A 24,007-nucleotide genomic window follows, 5' to 3' on the forward strand; every position below is an offset into this window, starting at 1 on the left:
ATTTTAGATAAAATTCGTGACATTTTACAAATATTAAAACTATGGAATAAGATTTTATATAAAATTCATGACATTTTACAAATATTAAAACTATGGAAAATGATTTTAGATAAAATTCATGACATTTTACAAATATTAAAACTAGGGAATAAGATTTAAGACAAAATTCATGACATTTTACAGATAATAGAACGTTGGAAATAAGATTTTAGATAAAATTCATGATGTTTTACAAACATTAGAACTTGGGGAAAAAGATTTTAGATAAAATTTATGTCATTTTTTACAGACATTAGAACTGGAGAATAAAAATTACAATATTAAAACTAGGGAATAAGATTTTAGATGAAATTCATGTAATTTTACAAGCATTAGAAATAGGGAATAAGATTTTAGATGAAATTCATGTAATTTTACAAGCATTAGAAGTAGGGAATAAGATTTTAGATGAAATTCATGTAATTTTACAAGCATTAGAAATAGGGAATAAGATTTTAGATGAAATTCATGTAATTTTACAAGCATTAGAAGTAGGGAATAAGATTCTAGATGAAATTCATGTAATTTTACAAGCATTAGAAATAGGGAATAAGATTTTAGATGAAATTCATGTAATTTTAAAAATGTTAGAACTAGAGAATAAAATTACAAATATTAAAACTCAGGAATAAAATTTTAGATCAAATTCATGTAATTGTACAAATATTAGAACTAAAGAAAAGGAATTACAATATTAAAATTTGGGAATAAGATTTTAGATGAAATTCATGTAAGTTTACAAATATTAGAACTAACAATAAGATTTTAGATGGAATTCATAACATTTTAGTTGATTTAAGAAAAGTGTCTCCATAACTTGTTAATCAACTGGTGATGTTATTATAATCTCACACAAAACATTATTAGTCAGCATTGACTTAGTTTCCTATGTTATATTTCAGCATTAATTCATTTCCGGCATTCCATGGTGGAGATACAGTATCATTAAGTGGTATGTATATAAGTGGAGTGAAGTATTTATACATATTATATCTCTCTTCAGTTTATCAGGAATCAAATTATAATAAAATTTCAACTCAGTTTTGGTCCTAAATTAATTTAGCTGAAATTTTATTTAAGATTTTGATTGAGTCAGGGCTTCTCACTTTACTAACATTAAGTATTTAATACTTTTTGGATATCACGCCTATAAGTATATATACTTGTATATTACTTAATAAGTTTTCCAACACAGTCTTCATATTTCTTTTTCAATATTGAAATAGACATTGACAGTAACTGCAAAAGTACAGATTTTTTGCCAGATAACAAATGATCACAGAAAATCATATCAGCATTGGATTTGTATGAAAAGTTTTCTGATGTGATCCACTTGGTCCTAAATGAAAATGGTGCTGATCTAACTTTCACCATGTCCGCTATTTTTTGTAGCCAGCTTAGAAATCTTGTTTTTGCTAATTCCCCTGAACAGGTGGTTTTCATAACATGGGGTTCTCACTAAAAGACTTCTTGTGGTATAGTTGGTCATAAATGAAAATTGTCGTTAATATTAACTTTGCACTAAAACACTTGTTATATGCAGTTGGGTCTTATTTGAAATTGGTGCTGATCTGATCTTACACAATGGTTGCAACAGATCTTCAAAGGCTTATTATCATTACTTCCCCTCAATGTTGAAATGTTTTGTACTTGGACCAAAATGATAATGGTACTGATATGACTTCACTAAATAGCAGCCATGATGGCCATTTTTAAAATGTTGTTATAGCTTCTCCTGAATGGTTAGATATTTTCACATCAGCATGGAATTTGTACAGAAACTCTTTTTGTAATAAGTAGCTAGTTCTCAATAAAATTTTTGCTGATACAACCACCAAATATTGCCACCACATGGGCCATTGTGAAAATCATATTATGGTACTCTTTCTCAATAGATGGTTGTATTGATATTGAGTTTTCAGTGACATGTTTTTTGCAGTCTGTTGTTGGTCCTGTATCAAAATGATCACAATATAATTTCTAAATGGCTGTCTTGATGCTCATTTGAAAAGTTTATAATGGCAATTTATCCATACTGTGTGGTTGTATCAAAATCGGGGTTTTATTTCAACACTATAACAGCTGGTCCTCAATGAAAATGATGCTGATCTGACCACTAACATAGCAACCATAGAACCAAATGTTCTTGTTATCACTACTCTGGAAGGAATGGTGGCATTGACAAGGGGTTTTCATTGTAATTGGTCCAGAATGAAAATGGCGCAGATCTAACCACCAACATGTCTGTGCTATTGTGAACAAGTTTGAAAACTAGTCCTATGTCACTGCTTGCATTTTTGAAGTTCACGTAGCTTATGGACACAATAGTTTGTACATATGCAAATTTTGACCAGACTGAAATTTATATTTGCTTTTCATTAAACAAGTTGATAGTAAGCACTGTCATTGCTTCCAAGGTGAATAATATAAACAAGTATCATTGGATTTACAACAAAACCCATTTCATGGATATATTAAGAATACTTTGAATAATGCCAATTCAATGACTTCTTGTTGTTTTATTAAAAAAATTAACCAGACTTAGTATGTGAGTTTATCTTGATAATATCTGAGATGAGTTTAGTGATCTTCTGTCCATGGTAATAGGGTCAAGGTCAAAGTCCATGGCAATACAGTGGTTCCCCTCTTATATGGCCACCTTGTCTGCACTGGGAAAGTGGCCTTATAAGACATGGCCTTTCCAGACGGGGATTATATTTGGGAGATGTGTATGTATATGTGTATATACAAGGAGTAGGAATGCTACATATAACTTAGGGTAGTTAATATCTTTATTAATTACTAAAATGTTCTTATCTTAAAAACAGTTATTTCAAGGTAATATAAATTAATAGTTCTTATTCTTACAAGTGAAATGTGAGTGAGATATTGTTGGTTTACTTATTACAAAACCATTCAAAAACGTTATTTAAATCTTAATACATTCGTTGTTTCATATTTAAAATAATTCCCTTTCCATTTACTCCATTTTCCCACTGCTACAGAATATTCTCCTTATCATTTATGGTCTTGTTTATTTGAGTCTTCCCAACATAAAATCTTTGGGCAAGTGAACTGTCCCCATTGTCATCAAGTTGAATAACTTTTACCTTTTCTTCTAAAGTATTATTTCTTCGTTTATATGATTTATTCCTGTGTTGTTAATTGTACAGTACTGCAATTTAATTTTGCAGACGAAACTTTTGTAAACAAAAAACCTTTTTATAAAGGAAATGATACATGTACTGTCACATGGTTTTTTAGTCTTTGTCTGGTACCCTATTTTGTTCAGAGTTCATTGTTTCTGTGTGTATGTGTTAATCCACAAAAACCCATTTTTAGTCTATCTGACCATGTCATGTTATGATATTGACAATTGCATTGGTCGTAATCGTCAATTTAAAAAAAAAAAGTCTCAGCTATATGAAGCCCAAAGCTTTATCAAAACATTGCTGACCCCATTTCTATCTGACCATGTTATGATCTTGACAATTACGTCTGATCATAATTGTCAATTATATTTAAAAAATCCACTGTTTTGAAGCCCAAAGCTCTATCAAAACTTCTGCATTAATGATATAATAATAACCATAGTGGTACATGTACTTTAGCCAAGACTTTCAGTAATGAAAACCTGACATCTGGAAACACACACCGGGAAAGATAATAGGACTACTTACCTTAACATAATTAAATATTGGTTTTGGACAAATTAATAATAAAATATGGCAGCTTGTGAGGGGTGAGTTTTACATTTATGCACTAATATGTTGGCCGCTGGTCGCATTAGAGGGGTGGCCTTTCTTGAGGGCTAATTTGGACACAACCTTGTCGGTGCCAAAGGATTCTGGCCGTAAAGACTGGGTGGCCACTGGTCGGGGGGGGGGGGCGTTGATGAGGGGGACCGCTGTAATTTGGTATGTTGCAGTTTGTCAGTTTTATCTTGGATGCTTTCAATACTCAGCAGTTAAAAAGAATAACAACAAAGAAACTGACTTCATGAATTTCTGCACATTTTGGGTGGGGGGGACAGTGGAGTGCCTGTTCCTTTGAGTGATGTACAGTTTTCAAGTGAGTGTCAGTTCTTTGAGTTCTTTCAGTAAATCTATGGCTTTTAAATTAAGTATATTGAATTTGAGGCCTTGTTTGAAATTTTCATAAAAAGTGCTTTAAACTCCAAAACCAGGCCATTATAGCAATTGTTGAGTGAAATTGTTCACTGTAACATCATACCATAACTGTTACAATTATTGGTGAAGTCCCATTGAAAATGGGTCCCCAAACAGTGTTTAGTGAGGCAAGATGACTGTACTTGGGGGAAATAGTGACTTTCTTACTTTTATCCAAGTATATGGAGTTCATGCCATACATTTTTGTGAAACGAATAGTTGCTGTGTGAAATCAAATTTTGTTTAATGGAGTACCAGTTTGAATGAGTTTTGATAGGTTGATGCAAAGCAAAAGTTTGAAGACCCCATCAGCAGTAATCATTGTGTGTGTACAGTGCCCCCCCCCCCCCAACTCCAATGCACAAGTTAGGCATTATCAAAAATAACATTTGTCCAAAAGCTATGAAAATAAATGATTTCCCAGTATTAGACAAGTATTGATGCCATATTGTATAACATGAGCTGGTCAGTATCATCTTTATGTATCTTCCTCCAGTTTATCATAAAGTTTTGCACTGTTTTGTGTAGTACAGCAACAGAGATTTTACAAGAGATCTAGGTCAGTGGATTTTTTTAAGTTTCCAGACACATTATGAAACATTATTAATGTAGGGAGCAGCTTTTCATCCAATTATATTTTTCAGTAGTAATTAATTTTCCTGAATAAATGTTTAGAGGAAATTAGGGAAGGTACTTGTAAATAATAATACACACTAGATGACCTTAGAATTTTATGTTTTCTTAAATTACTTTAAATTTACTTGTATAAAGATCTTACATGAGCACTTATTTCATATGAAATTTATAAGACAAGTCAATGGCATTCAGTTGAAATTTATAAGACAAGTCAATGGCATCAAGATGAAATTTATAAGACAAGTCAATGGCATTCAGTTGAAATTTTTAAGACACATCAATGGCATTCAGATGAAATTTATAAGACATGTCAGTGGCATTCAAATGAAATTTATAAGACAAGTCAATAACTTTCAAAAGCTCTAAATGATTCAGCGAGTTTCATAAAAAGTTATTGGAATGAACACAAATGGCAGGTTCTGTTCATCACATGACCAAAAATACTTGTTTTATTTGTCAAAACCACAGACTAGTATAATGGTACGGCTTTGAAATACACTTGAATCCTGTTACTATGCCATTGTCTTGTGTGACATCACAATATAATTTGTGACATGATGAGGTGTTATTATATTTGGAAATATTATGGTTCTATTAATATATGATAAATATTTGTAGTTAACTAGATTCATCATTCAAAAATATTTCTAAAATAAATAGAGAAACATTGAGCATACAGACTTCATAGTCAGAAACAAGAAAACAAGAATGATGTTTATTGCCATGAATGTGCAAGCAAATAGGCAATTAGTATTAATCTATTGTAATTATGATAAATAATGGTTTACCATTAGTATGATATTTTACAGGCAACCTGTTCCATTGTTCATTGTGTCTGCAAATTTATGGTCTAGCTGCCCAACAGAAGCCATAAAAATGTGTAACTCAAAAATAATGAATCCAGCTGGTGTAGCTTTCAGAATATAAATGCCATCCTATGTACAGTTTGGTGATTCTTGCCATACAGTGGTGATATGACTTAGAGTTCATAAGAGGAAAGAGTCTCTACCCTTATGTGATGGATCTTACTTTGAAAAACTGTAATTGGAAGTTATTTCTCAGCAGATTTCAATGCTGCAGCTGGCATGTTTGAAATGGATTTCTATTACCCAGATTTTTAAATTTGAAAATATGCAGGAGGCATATATTTTATATATAATCAAAACAATATTGTCTTTGTTGAAAGAAAACTAATGGCTAATGGGTCTAAAAAGTGCTTTGGTGCTTTGACATTTGCAAAATAGCATTACAGCTACATGCATTCTAGAATACATACAGTCCCCAATTATGATTGCAGTCACTAAGCTGGGCAAGTAAATTAATCTATGAGCACTATGCCGTCATACCTTTTTTCTGATTGAGTGACATGCTAAGAACTTAGAAGCCAAATGAAAACACTCATATCGGCTGGGAAAATATTAATTTTTTTGTCCTGAAATCTAGTTTCTATAACATGAAATGAACTGGATTCTTCTTGTACATCTGGTAGCAGATATAGCCATAGAATTCAGTAGAAACCATTTTAGTAGCTTTTTTGTGATGTGAAGGAGTAATGGAAACAAAATGCATGGGAAGTAGAAACAAGTATGTACCTGCAAGAGGTGAACACACATGACTACTGTTACAGATTTGTCATCATATGAACACTTTTTTTCTTGCAAGAGGTTCTTAAGGTACCATCAAGACAATGTCAAACCTCCAAATTCAGAAACTTGACCCTCAAGCCATCGCCCGAGAGAAAGCGTAGGTTGTCATCTTTAAATGTTGACTGGAGAATGTACATGTCTTTTGGGTTTTGCATTCATTGTCCATCTTGTCTAGTGTTAAGATGCATGGTTGATTGTGTATCTCTGTTAGTGATCAAATAAAATGTCATTTAAAATGCACGATAGTTTGTCACATTGTAACTCAGTTGCATAACTTTACCACTTGTTGAAAAGGTAGCATGGAGTTGTTTACTGTGTGGTACACATGTGCATAAGCTTGTAGCCTGTCACAAACCAACCAGAGTTTAAGATCCAGTTTTGCCTCCATCATCTCTCAAATACTTTTGCAACGGTTACTTTTCATATCAATAATTTTGCTCTGCTAACAAACCGCTCTGGTGGCCTAAATGGTTAGAGTGTCTGCCTATGTTGCAGGATGTCATGGGTTCAAACTACGGCCAAGTCATACCAAAGACTTATAAAAAATGGTGCTAACAGCTGCCTCGCTTGGCATTCAGCATTAAGAGGCTAGTATCAGGACTGGTTGGCTTGTTGTCAGGATAATGTGACTGGGTGGGACGTGATAATACAGTTGTCTGCAACATGATGCCCCAGTGCTAGACATCACTATATACTGCCACATTGCAGACATTATAGCAATATGACTGAAACTTTTTAAAGCTATGTTAAAAATCCAAATCACACACACACACACACACACAGCTCTGCTGGCCTGACAACCATTTAGGCAGTGGTCTATTTATCATCTTGTTTATCATTCATTCATCTGTTGGCACATATCTGTAATAATTATACTTTCACAAATATGGGGCCCCAAGTAGTTTAAAGCGCTCACTGTTACGGGTCACTGCCATCTCATCTCTGTCTGTGTGGGTTCGAGTCGCGGGTTCATCCTATGTAGGTATGTGAGAAAGCTTGTCAGTAGCTTCTTGTGGGTCGGTGGTTCTTTCCGGGGTTTTCCCGGGTTCTTCCTCCACCATTAATACTGGCCGCCATGTATAGCCTATCTTGTGCTGAAAAATGGTGTTAAACCCTACAACAACAACTTGCACAAATATAAATGGATTCACTAGACTTCTACATATGGATATAGATACAGATATAAATATATAGAAAGAGTATCTTGAATAAGTTGGAAAATTATCTGTTCATTCCCTTGGGTTCCATGTTAAAGGCCACAGTTAAATTTTAGCCTACACTTAGATTTTGGACATGATAATCAAATTCAAGTATATTTTGACCTGACTTATTATAATAATATATCTTTAGCAGAGCATGGGTTTTGCACTATTATGGCTTGTGATCACCCAAACTTCAACAAACAGGAATAGTTAATACTCCAGACTTCTGAGCATAGTCCCTATGGGCTCATGGATATAGAATAGACCTGATGTGCCACCTGCATATCATAAAGTTGACCAACAGAGGCATCCTTTTGCCACTGGATGCATCTGATTATGATTGTCCAACTGAAAAAGGTCTTGGACTTTCTATTTTAAACATTTTACTCTTTTTTTTCTCCTTTCATTATTTTCTGCGCATTTTGGGAAATACCTAAACTTACTAAGCATTATACTGCCAGGAATGTGCTGTTAAGCCCTACATGTACATACATACATATGCATGTATGCATGCATACACACACCTACACACATATGTATGTACATACATACATACATACATACACAGACATCAGTTCTAAAAAAAAAAAATAATCTTAGTCTTGAATTTTGACTATGAATGGAGTTTATTTTGCATGACTTTAACTCTATGTGGTTATGTAATATCTTGTGCAAATTACATTGTTTTGTCATTGTTATGTAGTCATGATGGCTGTTTATCGGCTTTCTTTTTGCCAGTATTTTGTATATGTATAATATCATATCTATAACTCGATGGACAAGACCAATGGTCAGGCATAACAGTTATTTTCTTTATTTTTTTGATTGGAAGCTTAAATTAGTTGAAACTGTTTATCAGCAAGCATCATGTAAAATATCACATCAAAAGGTACAAGGATTGAGCAACATCCTTAGGTTTATTTTGAACTCCCTCCTCATTAGGAGAATTTTTATTTTTGTAGGACAAAAATGAATATTTTGCCAGATTTTGCATGTTCAGAATTTTAAAATGACTTTTATACAGTTTTAACCATACCCAGTTGTTTTATTGAGCACATGATTATTCATATCATCAACTGCAGATAAAGTTTTCCATTGAGCACATGCTCACTTCAGTCACTGTGTACATCTTCAGTCTTATCAAGTGCTTGTACTGTTGTACATTGAGCACATGCCCAGTTTGATCAAGTACACATGCTGTTTGACATGGAGCACATGCTTAGTCCTATCTAATACACGTGTTGTTTTACATCTTATTATATGCTCATTTTTTTCCCCGTTAATTTTACATTGTCAGAATCTTTCAATATTACCAAATACTGAACTCGCACGACATTACACATATTGCATTCACATGCATAAAGGAACTACTTTCTATTGTAAACAAACAATGGACACAGATGCCAGCACTTTTGATTTGTACACAAATCATGTACACTCGCATAAGAGGCTCTTTACGTTGTGGTTGCTTAAATTTGTTTCTGAATGAACTAAAACATGTTTCGTGGACTGCAAAAAACCCCAGCTGTTTTGGCACATTCCATGTTGATACAATGTTATGGATTTAGGCTAGCTACATTATATAACAGACGCAAGATAAGGTCCTTACAAATAACATACAAGTGACAAGTCATATACTCTCTTCTTTAGCTGGTGATAAGAATGGCAAAATAAAATATACTTAAAGTTTTACATCCTGAATTTCCTCAAAATATATTTTCTTCTGCAAATCCGAATTACATGAGCCATGTCATAGGTTTTCAATCTGGATTACACATTTCGAAATTGTGCTGTAATTTCGATGATAAGTGCAACTGCATCCTCCTTACTGCACTCAAATTGAAATAAGCATTAAATTCCATAGCGTCTTTTTGATAATTGAAATTGAAAGACTTCATATTTTTCCCACATCATGATTTCAGATATTCAATGACAGAAACAGAAACACATTTGCAGATGTCAACACTCTTCTTCCTAGCTTATTAAATCTCATGCATTTCATGTGGAATCATCACATACAAATCCAGTCAATAATCACAAAATTTCCTTGAATCGAGAAAAATACCAAAATCTATTCATTCCAGATCAAATGGAGAATGCACATTCGTTCACAATATGACTCCAAATTTCAATTTTAACTACACACGCCATTTTCTCGTTTTGTTGGAAGGATATATTGCAAACCCAAGGTCGTGCAGTATTCCATCCCAAAACTCATTCATATTTTCCCATACAAATGCAGTAACCTATAAATACTTGGCGTTATTATTGGGTACATGCTCAATTTTATTAAGTAAACATGCAGTTTTATACTGAGCACATACTCTGTCCTATCCTATCATTGATTACATGCTCAGTTTTATCATTGAGTACACAGACTTTATAGTAAGTTTTATACATCCATGAATTATCAATCTTTTGCAGCTAGAGTTCCAATGACTTTGTATTATTGTATGCTCATTTTTTTCTCAATTAACTTTACATTGTCAGAATCATACAGTATTTATAGGTTACTGCATTTGTATGGGAAAATATGAATTAGTTTTTCAGATGGAAATACTGCACGACCTTTGGAGTGCAGTATATCCATCCGACAAAATGAGTTCATATTTTCCCATACAAATGCAGTAACCTTTTTATTATATGCTCATTTTCTTATTCTACCTAAGGTTTAATTATATAAACAAAATACACTACAAGAAATGAAGTAACTGAATGTATGCCATATTCCAAAACTAAATACACTAGCACAGATTCATCATTACACATCAACAACATTATTAATGCACACATAACTCTGCCCATATAAATTTGAACTTAGTCACACGCTAAACATAACTTTCGAAAGAAAATTGTGTTTTGGTCTACTTAAAATTGTAATTTGAAGTCATATTGTGAATGAATACGCAGTGCAACAACTTTTCCATTTGATCTGGAATGAATAGATTATAGTATTTTTGTCAATTCTACAAAATTTTATGAGTATGGACTGGATTTATCTGTGCCAATTTTACATGAAGTTCATTGGATTTCAGCAGCATGTTGACATCTGCAAGTATTTTTCTGTTCAGTCATTGAATGTTTGAAATCATAATGTGGGAAAAATATGAAGTCTTTAAATTGTAATTGTGAAAAAGATGCTGTGGAATATAATGTTTATTTCATTTTGAGTGCAGTAAGAAGGATGTAATTGCACTTGGAATATAGTCGAAATTACAGTACAATTTTGAAATGTGTAATCAAGCTTGAGAACCCATGACATAGCTCATGTAATTTGGATTTGCAGAACTAAGAAAGTACATTTTGAGAAAATTGAGAATGTAAACCTGTAAATGTATTTTTTGCCATTCTTACTGCCAGCTAAAGAAGACAGTTTATGCCTTGTCACTTGCATGTTATTTGTAAGGACCCAGTCTTGCATCTGTAGCTAGCCTAAATCCGAAACATTGTATAAAAAGTTGACGTAGAATGTGGCAAAGCAGTGGTATGAGGCAGTCCACAAAACATTCAAATTTAATCAACCATAACATAAAGCGCCTATTATGTGAGTGTACATGATTTGTTTACAAAGTAGTTCCTAATACACTTTTGGGCACACGTGAGTGCAGTATGAAGTGTGCATGTGTGCAGTATCATAAAATATTGAATGATTCTGACAATGTCAAGTTAAAGGAGAAAAAAATGAGCATATAATAATTTTCCATACTACATAGCTTCATATTGCACATATGTGTCTAAAAATAGTACTGTGTATTAGGAACTACTTTGTAAACAATGTATGCTCATGTTGTAGATGCTTTAGCTTTTGATTTATTAGATTTGTTTGTGGAGGAACTAAATGAACTGTTTCATCCATTTGAAAGTAGAGATGATAAATTTAACACTGGATGAGTTCACTGAGTGACAGATGAAACTTTCAAATAAGCAAACAAATAAATGTGATATTTGGGAGAAATATTTGTAACATTTGACAAATAGAATGTTTCAGACTAGGACGAGTGCTCTCTAGGATCTGTCAAAATGGCATACATATAAAGCATATTGAGGCCAAGCGCTATAGCATATCTATCGGAGACATGCCATTTTACAAGTCAGTAAAAATACTAAATTTGAGAAAATAATAGAACTGAAGGTTTTGGTAGACAACTAATAGCATCAGAGCCAATAAGCCATGACAATGAAGAAGTCTTATTTATGATGGCTAAATGGACTGTCATGCATCAGTTGCTTTGCAATTTTCCCCATTTAACTATTTTGATATCATGTTAGGCAGTCAATAGAAGCCCTACAGGTCATAGCTCGGGTCCCTCCAACAAACATCATGCATGTGACAGGCTTAAACATATACCTTCTTTAGCTAGTAATAAGAATGGCAATAAATATATTCACATTTATGCATCTTGAATTTCCTCACAATGTACTTTCTTCATAATTTCAATTAAAAGAATTCATATTTTCCCCACATTATGATTCCAAACAATCAATGACAGAACAGAAACACAGATTCATTTGATTCAACTACTCAATTCACATGTACATTGTAAAGAATTAACCAAATAAATCCAGTTGATCACAAGCAGAAAAGCAGAATTGAGTGAGTTGGATCAACAGAAAAACAAAATCCATCCATTCTGGACCAGTTGGAAATGTTGTTTGAATGCACACTCATTCACAATATGACTCTAAATTTCAATTTTAAGGTGAGCAAAATGAGATTTGTTTTAAAAATGTAAAGTGCATGAAGTTCAAAGTTTGCTAGGCAGTGCTATGTGTGCATTAATATTGTTACTGTGTATTGATAAATCTACATTAATTCATTTCTTATGTATTTTTTATAATTAAGCCTTGGGTACAAAAACAAAACTAGTATATAATAAAAAGGTTGCTGCATTTGTATGGGAAAATATGAACTTGTTTTTTCAAACAAATACTTCACTTCCAAGGTCACGCAGTATTACTCAGAAAAACTCGACCATACAACTGCAGTAACCTATCATTGTTATACCTGTGTATGTTATTTCATATTGCATTCCATAATAGCATGGCATTATACTTGTTGTAGTTGAGAAAGATGTCTTGGAAATGGAATTTGAATAATTGACAATTATAATAATGTACTTTGTTTTGTTCCAAGCATACAAGAAAGATATCATTGTTGGTATAATTAACTTGTGTAGTGATGTATCAATACTGGAAATTGTAACCTTGTTTTTATGATTTGTAGGTTCAGTATAAAATTTTGTCTCATTTTGTTATCCAAAATATTGACCACAAGTTTTACAAAAGTAAAATAAAATATTATAAAGAATTGAAAGATTAGAATATGTTCAGTATTCACAGTGCAGAAAATAATAATTCTGTTTTCCTTAGTTGCATCATAGAGTGTTTTGAATAATAAATATAAACTGCTATGTTGTCCATTTTATTAAGCTGATGTATCTGTTACAACAAGCAAAGTAAACACATTTTTTTGTGTAAACTGTCTGTAAAGGAAACACAGGTACTCTAAAGGGCATGGTGACTCTGTAAAGGACTCACAGGGACCATAATATTGTATAACTTGTGAATTGGTTTCCTGTATATTCAAGAAAGGGAAGTTAAGAAAAGTGTTTCCTAAATATATCTCATTGTAAGAAGCTGTTGTCTAGGAAGATTGCTTTTGAAAAGTTGGGGTATTTCACTTTTTGAAAAGTTATTTTTTTTACATAGCTAAGGGTCTAATCAATACAGATCACTTAAAAAAATTAATATTTTTACAAAGCTAAGATTACAAGCATAGTGGATCACATTAAAGAAATATATTTTTATGTAGTAAGAGTTCAAGTAAATGCAGATCAATTTAAAAAAAATATATTTTTACATAGCTATATCTATATAAACATGATCATAATAAGGGCAATAGGATATACATGTACAATTGCATCTTTAAGTAATAAGTATATCTTTCTGTCATATATTGTGCCTACATCTTTGTACATAGTGTTTGTTCTGTTTTTTTTTGGGGGGGGGTTACCTTATGACAGTTTTCTGATTGTAATCAAGTTATTCATTATAGTTAATTATAATATGTAATTAACAACTGAAGGAAACAAAGATGATGATGATTAACTTTCTTTTAAGTGTCCATTGTAGACAATGATGAACTTTCCTTAAGTGTCCACTATAGATAATCTTCAATGTGTTATGAAGATATATTTTGAAATACAGCATCAGTTTAAACTTTGACAAAATTAATTTTCATAAGAACTTATTCTAACATAGAAGGACTGAGGTTTCCGTTTAATTTATGACACAGACAAGACACAAGGCATATGTTCTTATATACTCCAGTTGTTATTTTCAGTATGGAATATGTCTGAGCAGCACGTTTTTCACCATGTGTAGCTTCAAATTTTGTCTTTAGATTTTAATTTTAATGTGGTGTACCTAGTAGTTTTGGATTTCTTACGGTAATGTCTATTTCTTCTTGTAGAAAGTTTTGTAACTCAAGAGAGGTTGTACTCTGTGAGTGGGAAAATACTCAACATCTTAGGCTTGCAAAACACTCAGCGAACCATTTACTGTAAAGTGCGGGTCCAACAGTAAGTATGTACTAAACTCAGTTTTATCTTCCTGTCACATGTGACAAATTTTAAAATTATCTTTCCAGACTATTTTATCCTCAGCATTATTAGCTTGTCTGCATGAACTATACCCCTGTCGTTATAGTCATTGTAGGAACAAGTTTATTAAACACGGTTGCTTGTACAGTCGTTAAACTTTCTAAATGCATATATCATGAGGAGAACTGTGCCACCATACCAAATACAGGTTAATGTGACCTACATTTTGTTATCCACTGATTATATACACTTTATATGATTATATTGGTTTCTGGGACACTATTGCTAATACAGTCATGAAAATAGACCTGTGCATGCATAATGAGGAGTAGTACACAACAGTACCAAAAGTAGGTCTTTTTTTTTTCCATTGATCATATACTCTTTTACTTTAAGCTCATTATGTATCTGTCCATTTATTAGCACAATTTTGGTATCACCACTACTTGGAAGATTGCTATGAAACTTTACAAACACATTCATCTCAAGGCTTAGTAGTTCCTAAATGAAACTGCAGCTGCTCTAACTTGCCATGAAAGCAGTTATCATAAGTTTGTTGTTGCTACTCATTCTGAATGGATGGTCATAACAGCTTGAGGTTTTTCCTAAAAGACTTTTTGTGAGGTCTAGTCAGTTCAAATGAATATGGTGCCAATCTTAACATCCAGTATAGCTGCCATGGCAGCCAACTTGAACATCTTGTTATCACTACTTCTGAACATAAATTGACATTGAGTTTTCACCAGACTTCTTATGATATCTAGTTGGACCTAAATGAAAAGGGTTTTGCTACTCATTTTGAATGGAAAGTCGTATCAGCATGAGGTTTTAACAGATGACTTCTTAAGGTCCTCAGTGAAAATGATGCCACCAGGACATTTGATATGGCTACCACAATGGGCATGTTGAAAATCTTATTACTACCCCTAGATGGCAAGTCATATAATTATTGGGGTTTTTTTTGTGTTTTGTAGGTTTAATGCCATTTTTCAGCACATGATAAGTTATAAATGGTGGCCAGCATATTTGTTGGAGGAAAACCCCAGCAAGAACCATTAACCCACTGGAAGCTACTGGCCATCTTTATCACATTGTTCAAGCTGAAACTCAGGTGAGATGTCAATGATCTGTAAAGGCAAGCTCCTTAGATCACCTGGTCATCTGGGGCCAGCATATCAGCATTGGGTTTTCAACAAATGGCTTGTGATGTTTCATTAGTACTAATGGAAATGGTGCTTATCATTGCCACCATGGCAGCCATCTTGAAAATCTTGTTATTTCTACTTTGACATGGGGTTTTCACCAAAGACTAGTTAAGGTATCTACTTAGTCCTGAATGAAAATGGTGCTGATCTGACCTCAGATATCGCTGCTGCAATGAACACATTAAAAATCTTTTGCTGATTCTCCTAAATGGACGAGATGGTCATATGAACATAGGGTTTTGACCAAAAGTCTTCTAATCAGATCTAGTTTATCGCAGATGAAGATGGTGCCAATATACATACAATATGACATCCAGAATTGCTAATTTGAAAATCATATCACTGAAGAACATCATGGAGGAATTCTGCACTCAGCATTAAAAGGAAGAAATGATCTCGTTTTAGTCTCATTTGTTGTTTGTTTTTTTACTATAGTGGAGTGTAACCAATATAAGGTATCACTACACTAATTAAGCCAATCAGCTGTTATTACATATTGTTGTAGTCCCTAAGAAAATACTTTACTATTGTTTGCTTTTCTTTTCTTGGAAATTTGCTCAGTACAGTATTGATAAATTTTACTTTCTTTTAGTAGAAAATAACAAAAAAGACTAAAGAGAAAATAAAAAATTTTTTGGGCTCAGCCTGTTTTTTTTTCTTCAAAATAAAGAAAACAGGTGTTATTAGGATAGTGCAGGAAAGGTAACTTAACTTAAAATTTGCTATTTCTCTCAAATGTAACTTTTAAAAAAGATATGCTGATTTTCAGATATATTATGTCCAGGTAAGAGCCTAACGTAAGATGTCTTGATACACTTATAACTAAGGCACTAGATATCATGAAAAATATGGAAAATATAAAGGAATTTAATTAGCATAGTGATACCTAAAACATTGCTCCAATTTACAGTTCTTATTCTCTCATGCAACTCAACATGAGTGAAGCCAATTTGTTTAGCCAGATGAAAATAAAGAGTAAAAATCATTCTGACTGGTCAACATGTACACATTGATTGATGAAACATGTAATGATCTGTGCAAAACCAATGTACAGACCAAATGCAGAGCTTGTGGAATGTCTTGTACATAAAACTATCAGCAAGATTATTGCAGTCAGGGTTGTAACATTGATAATTGCATATTTCAACCAGAAAATGAACTGACCAGTCTGACCATCTACTTGTAATATCAATTGGCCTGATCTTATACATACTGGCTATAGGCAGGCAGGTCAGTGCTTATTTCAAAACCTTTTAAATTCTTCTGTCTGAATAAATATGTGCAGGAGTTTGCAGTCTTCAGGGAGCTTCATTTCATCATCTGTTTCCAGCAAATAGTAGTGCAGTTTTATATTCTTCAAAATCTGACATTGGAAACTCGAATAAGCTGTTCTAATTGCCACACTCTTACATCTACACCATGAAACCAAGGTCAGTGCTTATTTAATGGCTTGCAAAGTTAAAGAAACTAAACAGTTCAACTTGTGATGTCATAAATTCCATTGAACACCTAACCAACACTATCAATAGCTAGGTGTTAGTCACTGCATACTTTTAACCATGCCATCTTGAAAGCTTCTTTGGAGATTGTGCAAGGTGTTGGTTGCTATATGCCAAGTACAAATTCAAATGATCATAACTTTTTATCTAGTTTTCAAGAATTTGGATATACATGTATGTAAAACTAATTTTTACCTCAAGACCAGAAAAGCTTACTGGATGGTCTTCTGTCTGTTGTCTGTCTATTCATTAGCACCAAGTTTGTTATTGCATCTCCTACTAAACTACTTGGTGGATTGCCATGGAACTTTACATTTATCCCATTGTCTTGATGGTTCGTCAGTGAAAATAGTATCACTTGGACATCCAATATGGTTGTCACTGTGCTACTCCTCCTCAGCAGATGGTGATATCAACATAAGGTTTCAGTGTAAAAAAGAAACTTCCCATGATGATTACTTGGTACTGAATGAAAATGGTGCCAATATGAGGTTCATCATGACCACCACAGCAGATGTCTTAAAAATTTTGTTCCTGCTTCTCCTAAACAAAAAGATATATTGACATGTAGTTTTCACAGTAAGACTTGAGATGTCTAGTTGGTCTAAAATGAAAATGGTATCACTGACATATCCAATATGGCTTAAACAGTGGACATCTTTAGAATGTGGTTATCACTACTTCTCCATAATGGATGGTCATATCAACATGTGTTTGCACTAAAAGACTTTTTATGATGTCTTGTTGGCCCTAAATGAAAATGGTTCTGCTCAGACATCCATTATGGCTGCCACATTGATCATCTTGAAAGTCTTGTTTTCACTTCGTGTGAATGAAAGATCACATCAACATAGGGTTTTCACTGAAAGACTTATTATGATGTCTTGTTGGTATTAAATGCAAATGATGCCAATCTTCCAATGAGTATGGCCATCTTCAAAATATTGTTCTGCCTACTTCTACAAGATGACTGGCTTATTGGTCCCAAATGAAACTGGTGCGTACATGATAGCCAATACAACCTCCATGGCAGCTATCATGAAATCTTATTATTATTACTCTTCCAAAACATAGGATTTTCGCTAGAAGACTTCTTATAATGTCTTGTTGGTCTTACATTAAAATGGTGCTGATCTGACTTTCAGGAAGGCCACCATTGTGGGCATTTTGAAAATATTGTTGTTGGTACTCCTCTTAAATGGAAAGTCATTTTAGCAAGGAGTTTTCATCAGAAGAGTTATTATGGTATCAAGTTGTTTCAAACTGAAAATGATGCAAAGTTACCCTTGATATTGCCGCCATGGAAGCTGTCTTGAAAATATCTCTGCTTCTCCCAAATGGCTATGTCACCATTGGCACTGATAGAATTATTATGATACCTGGTTACTCCTAAAAAGTGTTTTACGAATCATACATCCAGTATGGTTGCCATGACGGCTGTCTTGAAGTTATTGCTGTCACAACTTTTCACCAAACATTTCCTTGGTCCTAAATGAAAATGGTGCCAATCTGATATCTAATATATCCACCATGGCAGCTAATTTTAACTATCTGCTTATTGCTGAAGAAGAGACACACACACACACACACGACTTCATTTAAGTATACATTTTGATACTTTTAGTGACTATGTTCAGTAAAACATAACATACCACTCATACTAGTAACTTTTTTTGGTACCTTTTCCTGTGATGAGGACTGTCCACTTATGCATGTACATAATATTAATTCAATAAATAATGTAGAGTTTCAGAGAATAACGTATTTACCCATGTTCAGCACTTATCCAGCTGTGCACAACATAGACACATCTGCTGTTTCTTAATGGGACTGCTGATCCCTGTCTTCACTGTTCAGTTAAGGACTGACCATTTTTTTAAAAAGTTATTGAAGTATGAACCAAAGTTGATTTACATACGTTTGCACCGCATATTTTGGGTTCATGCTGCAATGAACTTCAATATATAAATTGGTCAAATCCTTATAATTAAATTTTATACCATTTATTAACAAAAGAAATTCAGTCAGGACATGTATTAAATATATCCATAGTAACCATTTCAGACATGCATAATTGCAATCAGTATTTGAAATTTGCATACAACCAAACAAGACACAGAAGTCAGTTGCCTGGAAAAATCTCCAAAAATGACTTATGGCTATTAAATCCTACAAGCTGCCTCTTTTGGACTATTTAGTCAAAGTTACCCAAATTATGATTAAACTGCAGCATTGTGTCCTTGTTTATGCCATTTATATATATGTTTGTATATATATATATATATATATATATATATATATATATATATATATATATATATATATATATATATATATATATCTGTGTGTTTGTGTGTTAAAATAATGTATTTACTATAGTATACTTATCCTTGTTAGTGTACAACATTCACTTCTAATGAAAAGATTTTATTTGTTTTTAAATTTCCAATAACACATTTTTTTCAACATGATTTTGCACTGGGCTTTGCATTCTACATTACATAGGTCACCAAATTCAGCAATCATTTTGACTTTATTTTCCTCATGTTAGTATGTGATCATCAGAGTTTTAGACTTATTCAGAGGAAATGAGGCTAATATATTTTATCATTTTGCAGACCAACAAGTCACAAGAAACGTTTTTCATCCAATACTCGTGTGATTGCCAAGTCCCCTCTGGTCAAAGCCTCCAGGCCAGAATTGGATGTTCCATTTGAGGTATGCTGTAGTCATATTAAATCCTGGTGAGGTATGCTGTAGTCATATTAAATCCTGGTATCTGCCAACTATTGGAGATAATCCAGTGAAACAAAAGGGAAAAGCCTTTAATATCTTATAAACTCACAAGGTAGACTTAAAGGTTTTCTACTTTTGATATACATATCCTTCCCTCAGCAATGGCTGCCTATTTGGAATCTCTACTGAAGAAACGCTATTTCAGTTTATTCAGTCAATTTAAAATACTGTAAAACCTAATAACTTTCTTTATTAGTCACTCAGATCACAGCATCATGTCAATATATAAAGCATTCAGTTTCCTGCAAATCTTAAGCAATCAAACACTTGAACAATAATTCTGGCCCAGTTTATATATGCAGATCCAACTTCACCTAACACTGTAATAGCTAAAAACAAGAACTTAGAGACATTAAATTACTTTTGACTAATTAGACTCCAAAACACAGGCTTTATGATGAGCCCACAATGTCAGGGCATATTGTAATGAAATGCTGCTCAAAATGACTTGCTACCAAAATAAATAAACTACCTTTGAAAGAGTTCTTATGATATTGCTCTTTTTATTTTATATATTTGTTTCAATTGAGCACAGAGCAGCATGCACTTAAAAGTCAAAATGCATTTAGTAAACCTTACAAAATACTTTGACAAATTGCTGCCATTTTTCAGTATTATAGTGTAAGAAATGCTAGTCTGCCTTTCAGTGTGTGTTGTCCTTAAACCAAAGTAAAATTTTGAACTGCTTCCTCTTTAAAACTCTTGAACTTTATTCTTTACCTGCCATAAAGTCAAAATCTATGGAATAATGAATCAAAGGGTTAAAGTTCAAGGCCACTTTGACTCGAAGAAGGAAACAGTTTCCAGACAGTAACTTCAAATGTTGACCATATACCTCCATATACCTTTGCCAAACATTGAAAATGCATTTACATTGGAAAAAGAAATAAAGCTTTTAATTTTTGGGATCGCAAGATCAAGCATCAAGGTCACAGTGACACAAGAAAGAAAAATACATTTTTCAAAACAACTTTATCTCAAGACCACATGCCTTGCCAAAACTGCGAGGATTGCTTGCATTTGTTTGTAGATAAAGAATTCTTTCAGTTTTTTCATTCAATAAACCAAAAGTCAAGGTCATAATGATTCAAAGAAGAAATTGGTTTCTATACAATGAAGGAATGTAATCAACAAAGTAATACCTTAAACATGGCTTTATTTTACAAATCTTCTTGTCTCATGCAGATCAACATGGGTGCAGCCATTTTGTGTAGCTGACCAAACACATTTGTAAGTTGTGCCACTGGTACAGGTTTCATAGCACTTGTTGCGATGTACCGGTATATCTTTTTTCAGATCAGCAGCTGGTTACACATTTGTGTACTTCGGCTTGACATGAATGATTGTTAAACTAAATCTGATTAGCACCTGAGCAAGTATTTTGTCATTTTAACTTTGTGGTTATCAAGGCAGAATACCAAACTTAATTAAAAAATGCTGGTTATTTATAAGAAAAACACTAGAGTGCAAATTGTATTTTTTTTTTTAAATGATTCAGCCTTGAGGTATCTTGTCTACAAACTATATAGCTCTCTAAGGGTTAAGTTGAATAAATTAGAATCTAAAAAGATATTAAAAGTAGGGCTATTTATTTGAGCAAAATACCTCAGTCTGAACAAGCACATTATGGCATTAATGGACTTTAAAACCTAATACACCATTATGGCTATTCCATTATACAAACATGGTACCCAGGGAAGGCACTTTTTTTAAAGTTAAATGCTAGGCTACTCAGATTACCAAACAATTGCATATGAAAACATGAATAAATTCTAAATGCATCTGTGGGTAACTATTCTATATTAAAAGTGCCTTCCCAGGGTCCCATGTATATTTTACTGGAACAACCCTTATGAAACAGATGAGAAATCTAGCATAGTAGACAGCAAAGTACTGATACAAGAATATGAAACATTGGTAGAGCATACTTTCTACTCTTCTGTGCCTTCATTTGTCAGATCAAAGAAGCTGCTTTAAAATGCAATTTGTTTGATGTGGATCCATTTTCAAATAACAAAACTGTAGATGATCAAAATTTCAGTTGCCCTATTGTGAGATACAGCCTAAAATCTTTTCTACTCCAATCAGTTACAATTACACAAATATATAAGATTTGATAATTTCAGAGTTTTTAGTACAAATCCTTGCACATGCAGATAACCATTAGTCTGCTTGGTTAGAAAAAAATCTTTTCATTGAGTATGAAATTATTGACCCAGACTAATAGATTGCATAACTGACTGACCTTTGGATAACTCCTAGATTACTTGGGTGACTACTGTGAGGCCCACAGTGTTTGTTGACTCATTTTAAAGGAACTGCAACCAATAGCAGAATCCAGGGTCTTTGTTGAGTACTTATTTGTTTTCACACTACTTATTCTTCTACTACTACTACTAATACTACAACTACAAATTGCTGTTACAACACATTTTTATCTTTCAGTAAGTTTGGTTATCATATTTACCTTGGTACATTTGGTTCCCTAACTTCAGGTGCTTTTCTCATCTTAGTTGTATTCCCCTTCCCAGTATTCAGTTATGACCAAACAATTTGTATAACCTGTTATAAGACTGATCATACCATGTAATGATGTATGTCTTCTTTTTTCATTTTCACACAATAAGTAGAGCTCGTCATTATCTTCCTTTACCAAACTTTGTAAATAGCTTGCATTTCTCCAAATGACTTTAATTCTACATCACAGAACTGGATCAAACCTTATGGATGATACTTAGAGTACGTAAGAAATCAGTTAATTTGAGGATTAAAGGTGTGACTTGTGTATGTAAAAAAATGAAGAAAAGAAAATAGTTTCTGCTCAAAAAGTTCAGTACTCAGCCATATAACTTCACCAATGCTTGTGAGTGGCATACTCTTTGAGCAAGGAAAAACCGATTGACTTTGGGGTCAAAATGTCAGAGTTCATTGTCAGTGTAACTGGAAGAAGAAAATGGTTTATACATAACTTTATGTGGGGTGCTTACACATAAGTACAGAACAAGCCTGATAATTTTAGGGTTAAAAGGTCAAAGATCAAGGTCATTTTAAGTCAAATAAAAAGGTGTTTTGCACAGTAATTTATGTTTTAGAGTAAGTTCCTTGACCAAACTTTGTCAAATTTTTGCACTTAGGATAAAAATAATTATGTAGATTATGGCATCTAAAATGGTTATGGCAGTGGTTTTGCAAAGCAGGTTTAGATTAAGACTGTATATCTTGACCAAAGGTCATAGTCATTGAGACTCATTGGTCAGTAATCAACTTTGCCCTATTAGTGCCTACTTAGAAGACTAAATTGGAAAGATGCCTATTAATTTTGGAGTAGTCAAGGTCACAGTGACTGGAAGAAGAACAGTGGTTTTTATATAATAAGTTTGGTTCTAAACTACATACCTTGATGAAAATCTGTGGAAGGCTGGCACTTTACGTTGTGGAAGAGGCCTTTTGATTTTAGGGTAAAAAGTAAAATGTCATGGTCATTGTTCCTCAAAGAAAAAATATATATCTTTATAGTAATGTATAGTCTAGAGTAAGATCTTTGGCCAGACTTTTTGGATATATTGCCATAAAATAGATAAATAAAACGCTTAATTGATAATAAAAAGAAAGAAACTAACCATGTCTTGTTATCATTTATTCCTTTTTTTCAACATGAGTATTAAAGAATAAAATATTTCCACGAAATCCGTATAAGTGGCGTAGGATTCCATACTGTAGCGTGAAGCAATTATGTCTGATACCACACACCACATTGTTCATTGACATGAACATTGAGAAACAATTTTGTGTGGTTGTGCTCAAAGGTTTGAACATGTTATCCAACTGAAAACTGGAGCCAACAAAATCGCAAACAAGAGGGAAATAGTCAACCAATATCTTGAAGATGCCATACACGCATGATACAGTGTTGGATGGAAAATAATCAAGATTGAATTACATCCAGGTCTACTGTATGACAGTATGTGACAAATAAAAATTGTCATTTGAAAACACATTCACTTGAGTACAAGTGACAATCTTTTCACCAGCTCGGGTTACAAAATTATCCTTACTATTTACCCACAGACATCAATGCTCCTTTGTATTAATTGTAGCCACATATACCAAGCACATAGAAGCCCTGGTGGTGAATAAACATGACTGGCAGCAAGCGGTTAACTCCTTTTTTGAACTACCGACAGGACATCAAAGACAAAAGGTTAGTTTTATT

The 24,007-nt window shown here is 33.2% G+C and overlaps 1 protein-coding gene and 1 long non-coding RNA gene across 4 annotated transcripts in view; one reads left to right on the forward strand and one right to left on the reverse strand.

Moving 5' to 3' along the window:
• The window catches only part of LOC149804462 (extended synaptotagmin-1-like), a 201,036-nt gene that overhangs the window by 166,582 nt on the left and 10,447 nt on the right, over positions 1–24,007 (forward strand). For 2 of the 3 annotated variants that reach the window (XM_089940669.1, XM_089940670.1), the window contains 4 exons: positions 942–991; positions 6,507–6,587; positions 14,165–14,273; positions 19,617–19,716. In XM_089940669.1, the coding sequence (XP_089796795.1) occupies positions 942–991; positions 6,507–6,587; positions 14,165–14,273; positions 19,617–19,716 (340 nt within the window). The remainder of the gene's footprint in view (positions 1–941; positions 992–6,506; positions 6,588–14,164; positions 14,274–19,616; positions 19,717–24,007) is intronic. The other variant, XM_089940671.1, reaches the window with a different exon arrangement.
• LOC149804463 (uncharacterized) overlaps positions 1–24,007 on the reverse strand; it is a 48,216-nt gene that overhangs the window by 1,306 nt on the left and 22,903 nt on the right. The gene's annotated exons all lie outside the window — the stretch shown is intronic.

This window comes from Sinohyriopsis cumingii, chromosome 2 (genome assembly GCF_028554795.1).
Source record: "Sinohyriopsis cumingii isolate HCF-2022 chromosome 2, ASM2855479v2, whole genome shotgun sequence".
Lineage (NCBI taxonomy): Eukaryota > Metazoa > Mollusca > Bivalvia > Unionida > Unionidae > Sinohyriopsis > Sinohyriopsis cumingii.